Source organism: Micrasema longulum, unplaced genomic scaffold (genome assembly GCF_059751315.1).
Source record: "Micrasema longulum isolate JH-2025_06_02 unplaced genomic scaffold, ASM5975131v1 h1tg002166l, whole genome shotgun sequence".
NCBI lineage: Eukaryota > Metazoa > Arthropoda > Insecta > Trichoptera > Brachycentridae > Micrasema > Micrasema longulum.
In genome coordinates, this window is record NW_028279331.1 from 18,013 (window position 1) to 31,075 (window position 13,063).

Here is a 13,063-nt window from a genome sequence, read left to right on the forward strand (position 1 = left end):
CAGTCCGAATCAATCCTAACTAAATTGCAATAAGTTTAAGGAAAACGCAATCACAGAAGAATAAATAGGTAGGTATTTTAATATAGATTTTCGGTCACTCTCTGAACGAACGTATTTTGTTTTGTTTTTTTTAAAAAAGAGTATCAAGAATATTTCTGTACCTCAGAGGTAGACGGATGCAAATCCAGAATTTGATGAAATGACATTTCGATTTTCGTATTCAGTTTATGATCATGTCCATTGATTTTGAAGAAATTTGAGTCTTAAAATGAAAGAACCAATGTATTAAAATACTGAAAATACAAATTAATGTTCTGAATGATTAGAAATCACTTAGAGAAAGTACATTTTTTAGGCTATTGTCGAACATTTGACGTTTGGATTTGCATCCGTCTGCCTCTGAGGTACTGATTTTTTCTATAGGTTTTGTTTTTAAAATTGTTACCATATTAGTATGCCATACGTCCAAATACAGCAGATACGCTTTTATATCTTTATGGTTTTTGGATAGTTCTAGCTCCTATAAAAGAAAATGTATGAAAAAAACAAGTGATAAGAACACCCCAATGGTGGGTATCTATTCTATATATATACAAAAATATAGGTTCTGTGTGTTTGTGGCCGCAAATCTCGGAAAGTAATCAATAGATTGACTCAATTTTTTTACAGAACATTGCACTTTAGCAGAAGAGTAATTCTATATACTTTTTATTCGGAAGTTCAAACGGAAACGGAACATTCTATGCATAGACTATGCGTTTTAAATTGACACATAATTTGTCATAGTCAACAAGTACTGAATGACAGTTCTACACAGTGCTGCCATTTTACCAATTTTAGCCAAAGTTACAATTTTCTTCCCTTATATTCTACAGCATAGTCCCAGCAACGCAAATTAAGATATTAAACTAAGAAATGTGTTTTCTAGGTAAATGTATAGTTGCTAGACTATTTTTATTTACTCCCCTAAAAATTAATATCAGACAAAGCCACTGCGAAGCGTGGCCGACTTCAGCTAGTAGTATTTAAAAGAAACATCGCTCTAGTGCCCATAATCCAGGTAGGAAATACGGGAATACGTTTGTATGAAGAAAAGTCAGACCGCGCGGTCTGACTTTTCTTCATACAAAGCGGAGAATGCGCATCTTCCCAAGATAATTTATTACCCGTAGAAGGGAAGTGGCCAACACAGTTCAAGGTACTTCCTCATCAGCTTCCTAGGGGGGGCAGCGGCGGGGGCGCGTCGGAACTGTTCTAGCAGCCGGGCCTCCGCCCCTGCCTTGCTGCCCCCGCCCACACTGCCTCCTCCCACCCCAGGCCACCACCAGCGCCGCCGCAGGTGCGCCGGGAGGAACTCTTTCTGCCTCTGTCTGGAACGAGAAATACAGAAAAAATATATCTATGGCTTAAAACAATTGGCCAGGAATTCACAGATCATAAATAAATCATATCTGTGTTATAAATCTCCCATTATGAACAAAGTGAACAAGTCTCAAAAATACATATTTATTATTATCTATTTACGCCCAGAGGACTTTTACATGATAGGTATAAAATTAATATGTAGGTTTTATGGCATAACAAGTCAATATGTAGATACTTATACAATAAACAAGAATAAGAATAAAGTAACAAATGACATTATGCTTTATGGATGTTAAGATACAATACTGCATATACGTAGGTTGGTACATAATTAAATGTGTTGAAAAATTAAAACAGTTTTAGGGAAAAAAATTAAGTTTACAGTATTATTTATATTTATTATTATTGTACACATTATATAATTTTGAATGTCCGCCTTGTGGGGGGGGGGGGGGGGTAATGGTTTATGCGTAAATAGGTTGAATGTTGTTTACCATATTTAATTACTTATCACTATCCCTTAACAATTTAATAGGATACAGGGCAATGCATTGATAGAATTAATACAGCATATGGGTAAGTAAGGCTGTAGATTTTGACAGTTTTGTCTTTGAAAAATTTATAAATAAGTGTCGTTCTTAAAGTTGGTCAAGCAATTTAAGACAATAAAGTAACTTATCTACATGCTATTTTCATTTTAATATTAGAAGTAACATGTAAAATATAAAAGCTAAACAATTTTATGTATGATTAAAAACCTGGATTTTGGGCAAAAATACCATGTCTTTTAGCAGCATGAAGACTTGAAACAGCATAAAACTGCTAGTATTTTTGGGATAGGCATTTTTTTTTCAGAATATTTTATATATTTATGCTGCTTATTATGGTCATTAAATTTATTAATTTGGTTTTTTGTATTCAGAATTTTGTTTTTATGTTACTTATTTTTAAGTTACCACTTTTGGTCGTACAATTAATCAAGAAAGAATAGGGAAATATGTTTTTTTTTTTTACAATTTTAAATTAACAAGTGTCTATGAAATACAGTTAGTAGCATAAAAAATATTTTTAAATTAATAATTTTAAATTCCAGCAAAAACGGTTCATTGCATCGCCCTTACACATTAACGATTTGGTTACATTTTGAATTCTTGAACTTTGTTCGTGACCATTCAAATTTAAATAGAGCATCATCGCGAATCTTATCGTCATGAATCTTGACGTCCCAATTGTCAAGGCCAAACAAATGTGAAAATTTACAGCCTTGCTCAAATCTCGACCATTTGTTACATGAAAGTAAGATGATCATCTTACACTCCAGATCCATTCCAGGGAACCAAAGGGTTTTTTTAAATATGAATATTTCATCTCTACTTTGTCGGGAATCAAACCCGAGAGCTCAGCATTGTGAACAAACAGCTAAGCACTGGATCGCGGTAAGGTAATTAATTTATAATAGTAAATGGATTAGAATTACAGATAGTTTTAATTACCGGAAGAAGTGAGTCGTGTGGACCAAAGGATCATAGGGCCCCAGCTGAATACGGGCTTGTAGGGCTCCGAGAGCCACAGCCCTGGCACTCCCACACGGATAACGCCCCTTGATGACTCTCTCCCGAGCTTCTTCATAGAGTAACTCGATAATGCGCCCTTCTCTGAAAAACACGCAAATAAATACCTAATTGTAATGCTGAAAAGCCCTTGTAATGAAGAAGTTTTTATTGGGTTATTACGCCACACACTATTTGTATTTGTTTAAAGGCGAATAGCTAATTAATTCTGTCTGAAACATCAGAAAAATGACAAATAAAACACAGGATAACATTAGTATGTGAAAGGATGTGAAAATCTAAGAATTTTTCCTGTCTTGTTTATATCTGAATCACATCACATCTGAATAACAATACAGTAAAACCTCATTTTTACGTTCCTCGTTTTTACGTTTTCCCGCTTTTTACACTGAAATATTTAGGTCCCATTTTTTTTCCATACATTCTCATTCAATTTCCCCCCAATTAACGTTTACGTTTTTCATAACCCCGGTTTAATGTTGAATTTTTTTTATAACTCATTCGATCTGTCAAAATACGAGCCGCGCGCCGCCGCGAGAATGGAGAATTAAATGGAGGTAAATAAAAAAATGTGTAAATTATTGTCTCAAACTAAATTCAAAGTAGGTGCAGTGTAATTCACCATTTTGTTTAAGTGTCTAATGTTGATGTTTTACTAAATAGTGACATGCAGTTGACGCATGTTTAGGAAGAATAAAGTCTTTACATCATTAAATTACGATGCAGAAAGTTAAAAAAAATTAGCAATATAAATATTATTTGATGTTATACACACATAATGTGAAAAGCAGATGGTTTAAACAGTTATCATAAAAATGTGAAGCAGTCCGCGATGTAAATGACATTTAAAATTTTGTGGTGCCATACTAAAAAAAGTGATACCGTATAAATAAAATTTCCCGATATTTAGGGAAAAAATCGTTATAGGCATTTTATGCAAATTCAAATTTTTACTTTCGTGTTTTTAAGGTTAAGTATCTAGATACAATTATTTATGCATGTATTTTTTTTATGTCAATAAAAAAAAAACACATTGCAGTTTTGTTTGAAAAATTACAAAATATTTTTAATTATATCATTGGTAAATATGAATAATCCCCAATCATGGCAGTTCTTAAAATTTTTCTGCAGTACATTTAGTATAGTCTAGTACAATAAAAATATTAAAAATAATTTTCATTTTTTTATTTCCTCACTTAAGTTTTCCTCAGTTTTACCCAGTCCTTGAAAAACGTAAAACGGGGGTTTTACTGTACATCATCATTCCATTTTTACACATAATGATACATAGGACACTACATCGGTACACCAACCGCAGCATGTCTTGATCATTTATGTAACATGAAGGTAATATGATCAATCTTATACTTCAGGTGCCAGTCTTGGGACTATGAAATATTCTAGTGTAAAAACACCCTTTTAAATTAATATTTTATGTCAACCTTGTCAGGATTTAAACCCGAGACCTCTTAATAGAATAATATATTGGTGTAACTTATTTTTAAATACATTCACAGTGCCGTTTGAGATAGTCCATATTATAATCCAGATAACTGACATTGAAATGATTGAGGTTAAATTTTGGATTTGTTAATTTTATGAAATGTCTTCTCAGTTGTACATTTTCGTGATGTGTATACGAAAAAATCACCAAGTTCCCATGAATTTAGGCCATTAAAAATAGTATAATATATTTCCATATCTTCATACATAGCAAAAATAATACAAAATTCATTCATGTATGTAGGTACTTGATTTTTTCTTCCTCGTGTCTGGAGTAAAACACGTTTCTCTGGAAGCGAATGATGGGCTCGTCTCGAAGCTGCTGGTTAGCAGTTCCATGGCTATACTTCTTCAGGAACTGTTTCCAATGGTTTCTCATCTCCCAAGGCTTATGATATGATTTCATTTGGATTTCTGTGAAGAAGAAGAGTTACATATTATAATACTAACTAACCATCAAGTTCTTTCCCCCGATTTAACTTTTGCTTTGCCCTCGAGGTCGTATAGGTTGGTATAAGGTTTACATATTTTAATTTTATAATTTAAAAAGGTTTTTGCGATAAACCATCTCAAAATGATTTAAATTACAAACAAATCCCAATAAACGAAAACTGCTCGCCAAACAGACATCAAACATAAATTATAATTTTCTGTACGTAGCTAAGTATGTGTAGGTAAGTATATTTATTTAAGTCTTTTTTACAGAGTACGTACAGTTGGCAGGATTATCGCTGTGGAGTAATATAATAAAAAAATATAGGGTGTATTCAGAAACTAAATTCCGTTTGTATTTCTTTCTATCCACCATTGCAGCGCTGCGATGGCAGTTTTTATGAAGACCATATCTTGAAATAAAATTAAAATGAATAAAATTGTAATGGCCTCCCCATGTCAAGTCTCAGGTTGAATATCTAACAACACTCATAGGTACCGTATCCGTTCACTGAAAATGTCCTATAAATCCGATACATTATTTGTTTACAAACATAATACTACCACGATGTTAGTAAGTTGAAAAATACACAAGTATTAAGATCAGCTCACCCAAGAGCGGACTGCACATCCACAGAGAGAAGACACTGGGAACCAGAGCCTTACTGGGTTGGTTAAACCCCATCTCCTCACTGCTGGTGATGCTGCGCAGCATATAGCGAGCTGTGGCGCCCACGGGATCCTCCATGTCCAGCTGCAGTGCCACTCGGCACATGAGGTACACACATACTGGGGTCGTCTTAGGAGCGCTGTGGCCTACTGAAAAATATCCTTCTTGTTAAAAAAAACACCGATGCAAAAGATAATGATTTATTGTTAAAATGTGCAACTAAATTTTATTTGAACTTGTAGATCTTTGTTATTTTTTTTGCATCCAGTGATGCATAGGGCACTGCATTGGTACTCCAAGTGGAGAGTATCTGGATCATTTTTGTTAAATGGAAGGTAAGGTCAAATCAGCCTAGCGTTTTCGGTGTAGAACCCCCCTTTCAGAAGCTCGACAGCCCTGGGTGGGCCTTAGCTGTACCAGGAGTCTCCTCCACTCTTGCTGCTTTCCAGTTCCTCACTTCCAACGTTGTATCTGCACTGATGCAGTCCATCAATCACATTTTGGGCCTTCCTGACATCCGTCATCCTTGTCACAGAGAGATTTAGGGGTTTTATGGGGGTTTTCGTCGTCCATTCTAATTATATGACCAGCCCCCCCCAAGCGCCCCCACCTTGATGGAGTTGATTACACTGGGCGCTCTGTAGATTTCATATAGCTCCCTGTAGTGACAGCGCCTATGGTTGTTTTCTCTCACAGAGTCATAGACAACTCTTCATGGAAGGAATCAACCTTGCTGGTAATTAAAACTGGAACCTCAAGAACTCAATTTCCTTCTCAAGTATTTTTTATCTGAGGCAGCCATTGAAAACACTCATCCAGGGTCCGGATTTTAATTTACAAACATAACTGAATACTTCATTCGCCCGGACATAGACATAGTAGATAGATTGATGTTTTTATTGATTTAAATTTTAATTGAATCTTTACTACTACTTTTAGTTTTGTTTTTTTTGCCTTATAATATTACTATTGTACTTGAAATAATAAAAATAGTTAATTGATAACCTTAGCATGTAATATAATATGGAAACTTCACTAGACCGTCAGAATTGGGTCTAATTTTGTATAGTCTATAAGTATGTAATTGTACTTTATGTTTCCTGAATAAAAGAAAATAAAAAAAAGCGTCCTATTTAATTTTATCTTTAAATATATACAGGAAATGAAGTAGCATAAGAAATACCAGATACAATAATAGATTTGCGCTACCCAAGATGAATAAAATTTAAAAAAACATTTACCAGAGAGTGGTGGTGATGCAGCTGAAGAGGCGCTGCTTGAAGATGAGGGTCCTGGATTTTCTATTCTAGCCGTACTGCTACTACCACCAGAACTACTGGCCTGATTGGAGCAAGTACTCGCACTGGACCCTGAAACCATAAAATATATGACAGTGGAACAAATCGACGATGGACAAACGGTTAAACTGGTTTACGAGGTTTGATTGGTACATAAGTTTATAATTAATTTGTCAAATTTGGACCATTTCGGACGTGTAGTTGATTTTTGACAGTCATACAAGTAAAACGCGTTTTGGTGTGATCGGCGAACTTTCAAGATTATTCCAGAACCAAAATGACAGAGCAAAGGATTTGTATTAAGTTGTGTGTGAAAAACAAAACTATATGCAGTGCCGTGGTTTGAATGTTGGAAGCCGCTTGTGGAGAGTCTGCCATGAAGAAAACAGACGTTTACGATTAGTATAAACATTTCGAAGAAGATCATGAAGACGTTGAAGATGACGGAGGCGTGGGCGGCCAAGAACATCGACAAATTAAAATAAATTGTGCTTGCTAATTACCGAACTACTATAAGAGAGCTGGCAGAGGAAGTCGGTGTCTCATACAAATCATGCTAATCAATTATCACTGATGTTTTGGGGCATGTCTCGGGTGGCTGCCTAATTCGCGCCTACGATCGCTCATGTCTCGTGGCTTGTTTGAGACTTTTTCATAAAAAAAACCAGACCACCTTCATGCCCCAGCCACCGTATTTACCAGGATTGGCCCAAAGATGAAGAGGACTATGAAAGAACGATGTTTCCTGACCGCAGAGGAGATAAAGACCAAATTGCTGATGGAACTGTGAGCCACACCAAAAAATGCGCTGTATAAATGTTTCGGGGATTAGAAAAAAACGCTGGAGTAAGTGAATTATATCTGATGGTGATTGCTTTGAAAGGGACAACATTAATATTGAGGAATAAATAAATATTTTTAAATATATACAATTTCCAAGTATTTTTTTATCTAACCTCGTATATGGAGAGAGACCTTTGTATTTTTTTAATGACAGTAATTTTTAAAATACAGTTTTAAAGGTATTTCATCCTCAGAGTGACAAAGCTTTTGTGGATGTTTTATTTTGCAGAGGAAATGAGGCGATGAGCATGTTTTTTAAATATCAAATTTTATTAATCAATCATCAATATCACTTATCGACAGTAAATAGAGCAATATGGCTATGGAATTATGATATCGTAGTAAAGGTGTTTCTCCTAATATCAAAACTCCCTAACACACTTTATCTAATAATAAATTTCATCATAACATGGCGGTGTGTACAATCAGTTGATGAAATGAGGCTAGTTCAACAAACTGAATATAAAGAAGCTTTACCCAAATAACACAAAATGTATATCAATCTATTGATATCTACCCTATTTACACATCACAGTAAAGGAAATATGAAACAGTATTTGAAGAGATATGAACATGGTTCAGGCAATCCATTAAAAGAAATCCGATATGACAAAAAAAACAACTATACAGTTTATGCTACAGGTGTATCTTGTGGAGTTTCCAAAAAGCTCATGAAATAAATTGTCGCCCTTCAAACTAACCCTAAAAATGAACGTTTTGAGTTAAATATGCCCTTTGAAGCATAAAATTATGTTATTTAAGAGGCAAACCTCACCAAGGTAACTTAGTTAGAAAACAGTTGCGCAAATCCGAATCATTAGTTTTTTTACAATGTGACTTTATACATATGTATATATATGTTAGAACATTAAAAAAATATCATCATCATTCCCTTTCCGCACCTAATGGTACCAGTCCAGGGACTATGAAATATTCCAGTGTAAAAAGAGCCATTTTAAATAAATATTTCATATCAACCATGTCGGGAATCGAACCGGAGACCTCTTGCATGGCAGGAAAATGCGCTGACCATTGCACCACAAGGCCAAAAAAACATGTTAAAAAATATTTCTTTAAATAAAAAATATTTTTTTACATTATAATAATTATTCCTAATATTTTCTTCCTTCCTATCTCTTGTAGCTTGCAATGTCTCTAGGTTATAAACAAGCAAATATCAGGTAACCTAATTTTAGCCACCTTGCCTCATTAAAAACCTTCCAGACATTTAAAAATATATCGGAAGTAAAAAGTTACCAATGGAATTTATAAAAATTTCAAATTTCGATTTCTCAAAATGATGTTTTTTGGGTTAGTGACTTGTGTCTGAATGGCAACAAATTGTCGTTCTAGGGGCATTACTTCAAGTTATGACTGCACATTCAAACAACAAACTTTAAAGTTGTGAGAGTTATAAAAATATGAAATGCAAGCAATTAAACTTGAATCCGGGTTATGGTCCCGTGGCTAGTGTTGCGGACTCATGGATCAGAGGTCTGAAGTTCGAACCTCACTCTATCCCAAATTGATTTCCACTTTCTAATAGTGAGTTATTTACAACTCGCAGAAAATGGGCACCGGGTATTCTAATTCTTATTCTTAGTGGGGGGGGTTAGTGCTATGCAAGATCCTGACGTCACTGCGACCTGTGAAGATCTATTGTGACGGGTCTCCGTGAATAGTTCTCGCCCTCCAAGCCCAGATCTATAAAGAGCCTGGCTACTGTGTGGAAGGCGAATGTTTACATTAGCTAAATATCCCTCTCCAAGCCCAGATCCGTAAAGTATCAGGCTATTAGGTAGGGGGCGAGCTCTTTAACATCCTCGGGTTTAACCAGTGGTCCCTCGAGGATGATGATCCTTTTATGATGCAAAACATCACATTCACATAGGTGTTTCCTCATCTGCACTGCAGAACCTACATCTAGAAGTTTCGGAAAGGTTCATGCTACAGAGTAAATAGAATAGTTGATATAATTATCCAATCTTTGAATTTTTTATTAAGAACTTATTTTATTATTTAATATTATTTTTTCTTGTGCTGAGCACATTGAATTTGCGCAGACTGAACCAGCTCTCAATAAAAAGGCGCGTAACGCAGTTCATGGTCTCTTTCGGCGAATTCTGTTCCTGATTGGCCCACGCGAAGTAAGCCACCATTTATATTTAATTACAAATATACTAATAAAGTAATCAGTAAGTCTTTTGTAATGTTACAAGTTACAATAAAACATCAAGAATTCAAAACAAACGTTCAGCCTATTTCTAAAAACATACAGTCCTTTTCAATCCTTTTCTAGAATTCTTTATCCTTACTGTTTTTGAATAAATACATAAAGTTTTATAATAAACATACAAGTCTCAAAGATGTCACGAAAGCGATGAAACCGGTCACTGGTTATGTCAAATTTGTGAATTTAGTGGTGGTGCATTAATAAACCAAACGCAGCGCATTTCAATCATCTGTTACAAGAAGGAAAAGTGATCAATAAATACTGCACTTCAATCAACCTTTAAAATCAATATTTCATGTTCACCCTGGCAGGAATCGATCCCAGGAGCTCAAGAATAGTAGATGATCGCGTCAACCACTGCACAGACAACGAGACGGACATCTCTCTACTCAATTTCCTTATTCAGGATTTTCACCTGAGAGTAGCCATCAAGTCAAAAACTCCCGTCCAGTGTTCTGGTTAATTTTCACACACAGAACTGTATTCTTCATCAGACTGGACACATAGAGATTTATATAAAGGAACTAAATAAATAGATTAATTAAGACCAATCTTCCCAATGAACTAAAAACTATTAAAAATAATATATCAATAAATAAATTTAAAGTAAATCTAAAGAAATTTTTTGAACACGTGTAAAAACTACATTAAATTTTAATAAGTATGAATGTAATATTATTTTATGTTTTTTCTTTATATATCCTAGGTTTTTTTTTCCTCGTGTACTCGTATTTAAAATGATATAAACTCTAATAAATAAACAACTACAACAGTGTAAGTCACTCTCCAAGCACAAGAGTTAGTCTCTTTTTTTGGAGAGTTACAGTGATAACATTTACTAGATGTGTAAAAGTAGATATGTATAGAATTTTAAAAAACATATACCTTTTATGAAGTTTACTCATAAAAAAAAATTCTAAAAAAAGACCAGATATTTAAGTACAATTTTAATCTTGTTAAGTAATTTTTATATATTGAATAATTAATACGATGAAACATGGTTTTTGTGGTGAATTTGCGGCGGAATTCCTTCTTGATAAAATGTAAGTTATTTATGATAATTAATCAAATTCAGGAAAATTGCAGCCAGGATGTGGATGTTAATTGGATAAAAGGGAATCTCCCGAATATTATTATTACAGCCAGGATTTACATCCTTTTTCCACTGATTTATAAAAGAAGCAGGGTGTCTTAATTGTGTATTAAAAATAAACATGGTGATTTACTAAAGTTACAAGGGATATATAAAAATAATGGGTATTACAGATTATTGTGGCCACAAATAGGTTTTTTGAGTAGTAAACTAGTGTTTCCCAGAGCAATTGCGCAAAAGCGTGTCATTTGTGGACTCTCATTACCTTGCTGTTGGAACGGTTAATCGTGGAGCTATCCAAGACGATTTACTATCGAGGATTGTTGTAGAGGATTCGGCGGAGACAGTTCCGATAAATGGTCATCATTACCACATTTAGGACATTTCCCACAGTTCAAGGCTCAAGGAGGCTCAATAAGCATGTCAGTACTCGTAAGTAATAAAATTGACTGTCTGACAGTGAGTGAGGTCGCTAGTAGAGACGATTCATTTGAATGAAAATAATCTAATGCATTAGATTACTAAATTCATTCAAATGAAAGTCCGAATGCAGTTATTTATTAGAATGAAAATCCAAATGCAGTAATTTATTGGATTAAAAGTCCAAATACAGTAATTCATTTGAATCTTGCTACTTAATCGAATCACCTCGGATGTCGACATATTTCACGACAGTGGGTCCTTCCCTTAGGAAAGCACTTTCTAGCTTAGAATTTTTCTTTTAACACTTTGTTATATTATTATAATAACATAACTATCTATTATTATTATTATTAATAAATTATTATTGTATTTCGAATGAATTGGGTTTATTTTTCTGCAATGTTCTAAATATCTGAATATGAAATGAAATTAAATGAAAATGAAATGAACGAATTAGTAATTATTGACTATTGAATTAATTTTTTTTTTTTTTATTATAATTTATTTTTTGCATTTCAATAGGTTGACATTAGTTCCAAATACAAAAAAAACTATTACATTAACACAAAAAGAAAAACCTCCCACAAAGGCATGACCTGTGTGTGGGTATTCTTTTTATTTTTAATTGAAATAAAGGCTACTGGAAGAATACAACAGATACCAATAAGTTAAAAAATGAGTGCTGATATTAGAACACAATTTTTTTGTTACTAAAAATGAGAAAATTATAGTAAAAGTATATTCTATCCATTAAAAAAAAGTGGTATTTAAATCCGTTTTATTTGAAAAATCTGTTTAGCACCTTGGGGGGGTAGCCACAATTCAATGTTTTTATAACCCGTTATTCTCTGCAGTAAGTATATGCCACAATAACCGAAACGCCCATGTCTATTATCTATGGAATATCGAAAATAAATGTACAAAAGATTCATTCCATTATTTAATTTTTTCAATTACAAATAATTAGATTAATATTATTCTTATTATATTAATTTTAAGCGAGCAGCTAAAAGCTGATATGCTAAAATCTAGTTTAGAGAAAGTTAATTGTTGGCGCACTTTTACTTTTCTGAAATGAATCTAGTCCATTTTGAACCCATTGAGACTACAAATTGAGATCAGCTTTTGTGGCAGCTTATTCCAACCATCAACAACCCTAATTCTCAGTAAATGCTTCCGTGGATTTAGAATGAATATAGTTTTTTTCAGCTTGAGACTGTGGCCTCAAAAACAAGAATCTTGTTTAAGCTTGAACATGGGATCCAAATTTGGGCAGCTATAGTGACTGTTGAGTATCGTGTATGTCTCTACCAGGTCACCCCTTTCTCGCTGTTCCTGCAGCGTTGTGAGACTGAGATTTTCCAGTCTCTCCACATATGGAATCACTCCATTTTAGGCTTGACTGATTCGTAAATTCATTAAATGGTTTTCATTTCTAATCGCTAGATAAACAGTACAGAAAATACTGGGAATTCGGCAATGAGGAAGTTCAGTGCTATGGGAAATAAGATATAAAAAATTATTCTTTTGTATTTTATTGTATAGCAAAGTTACTCAAGAAAGGCATGAAAAAAATTAGAAAAATAAGTTTTAATAAAAATTAACTACTTTAAAACGTCACAAGTTCTAGTG

At 33.9% G+C, this 13,063-nt stretch overlaps 1 protein-coding gene across 1 annotated transcript in view; it reads right to left on the reverse strand.

Moving 5' to 3' along the window:
* Positions 1–13,063, reverse strand: part of Bili (FERM domain-containing protein 8 Bili) — a 41,502-nt gene that overhangs the window by 5,115 nt on the left and 23,324 nt on the right. Inside the window, exons 3-7 of the mRNA XM_088239423.1 lie at positions 6,783–6,911; positions 5,484–5,690; positions 4,688–4,853; positions 2,859–3,020; positions 1,167–1,370 (exon numbers count right to left, since the gene is read on the reverse strand). Coding sequence (XP_088095549.1) covers positions 1,167–1,370; positions 2,859–3,020; positions 4,688–4,853; positions 5,484–5,690; positions 6,783–6,911 — 868 coding nt within the window. The remainder of the gene's footprint in view (positions 1–1,166; positions 1,371–2,858; positions 3,021–4,687; positions 4,854–5,483; positions 5,691–6,782; positions 6,912–13,063) is intronic.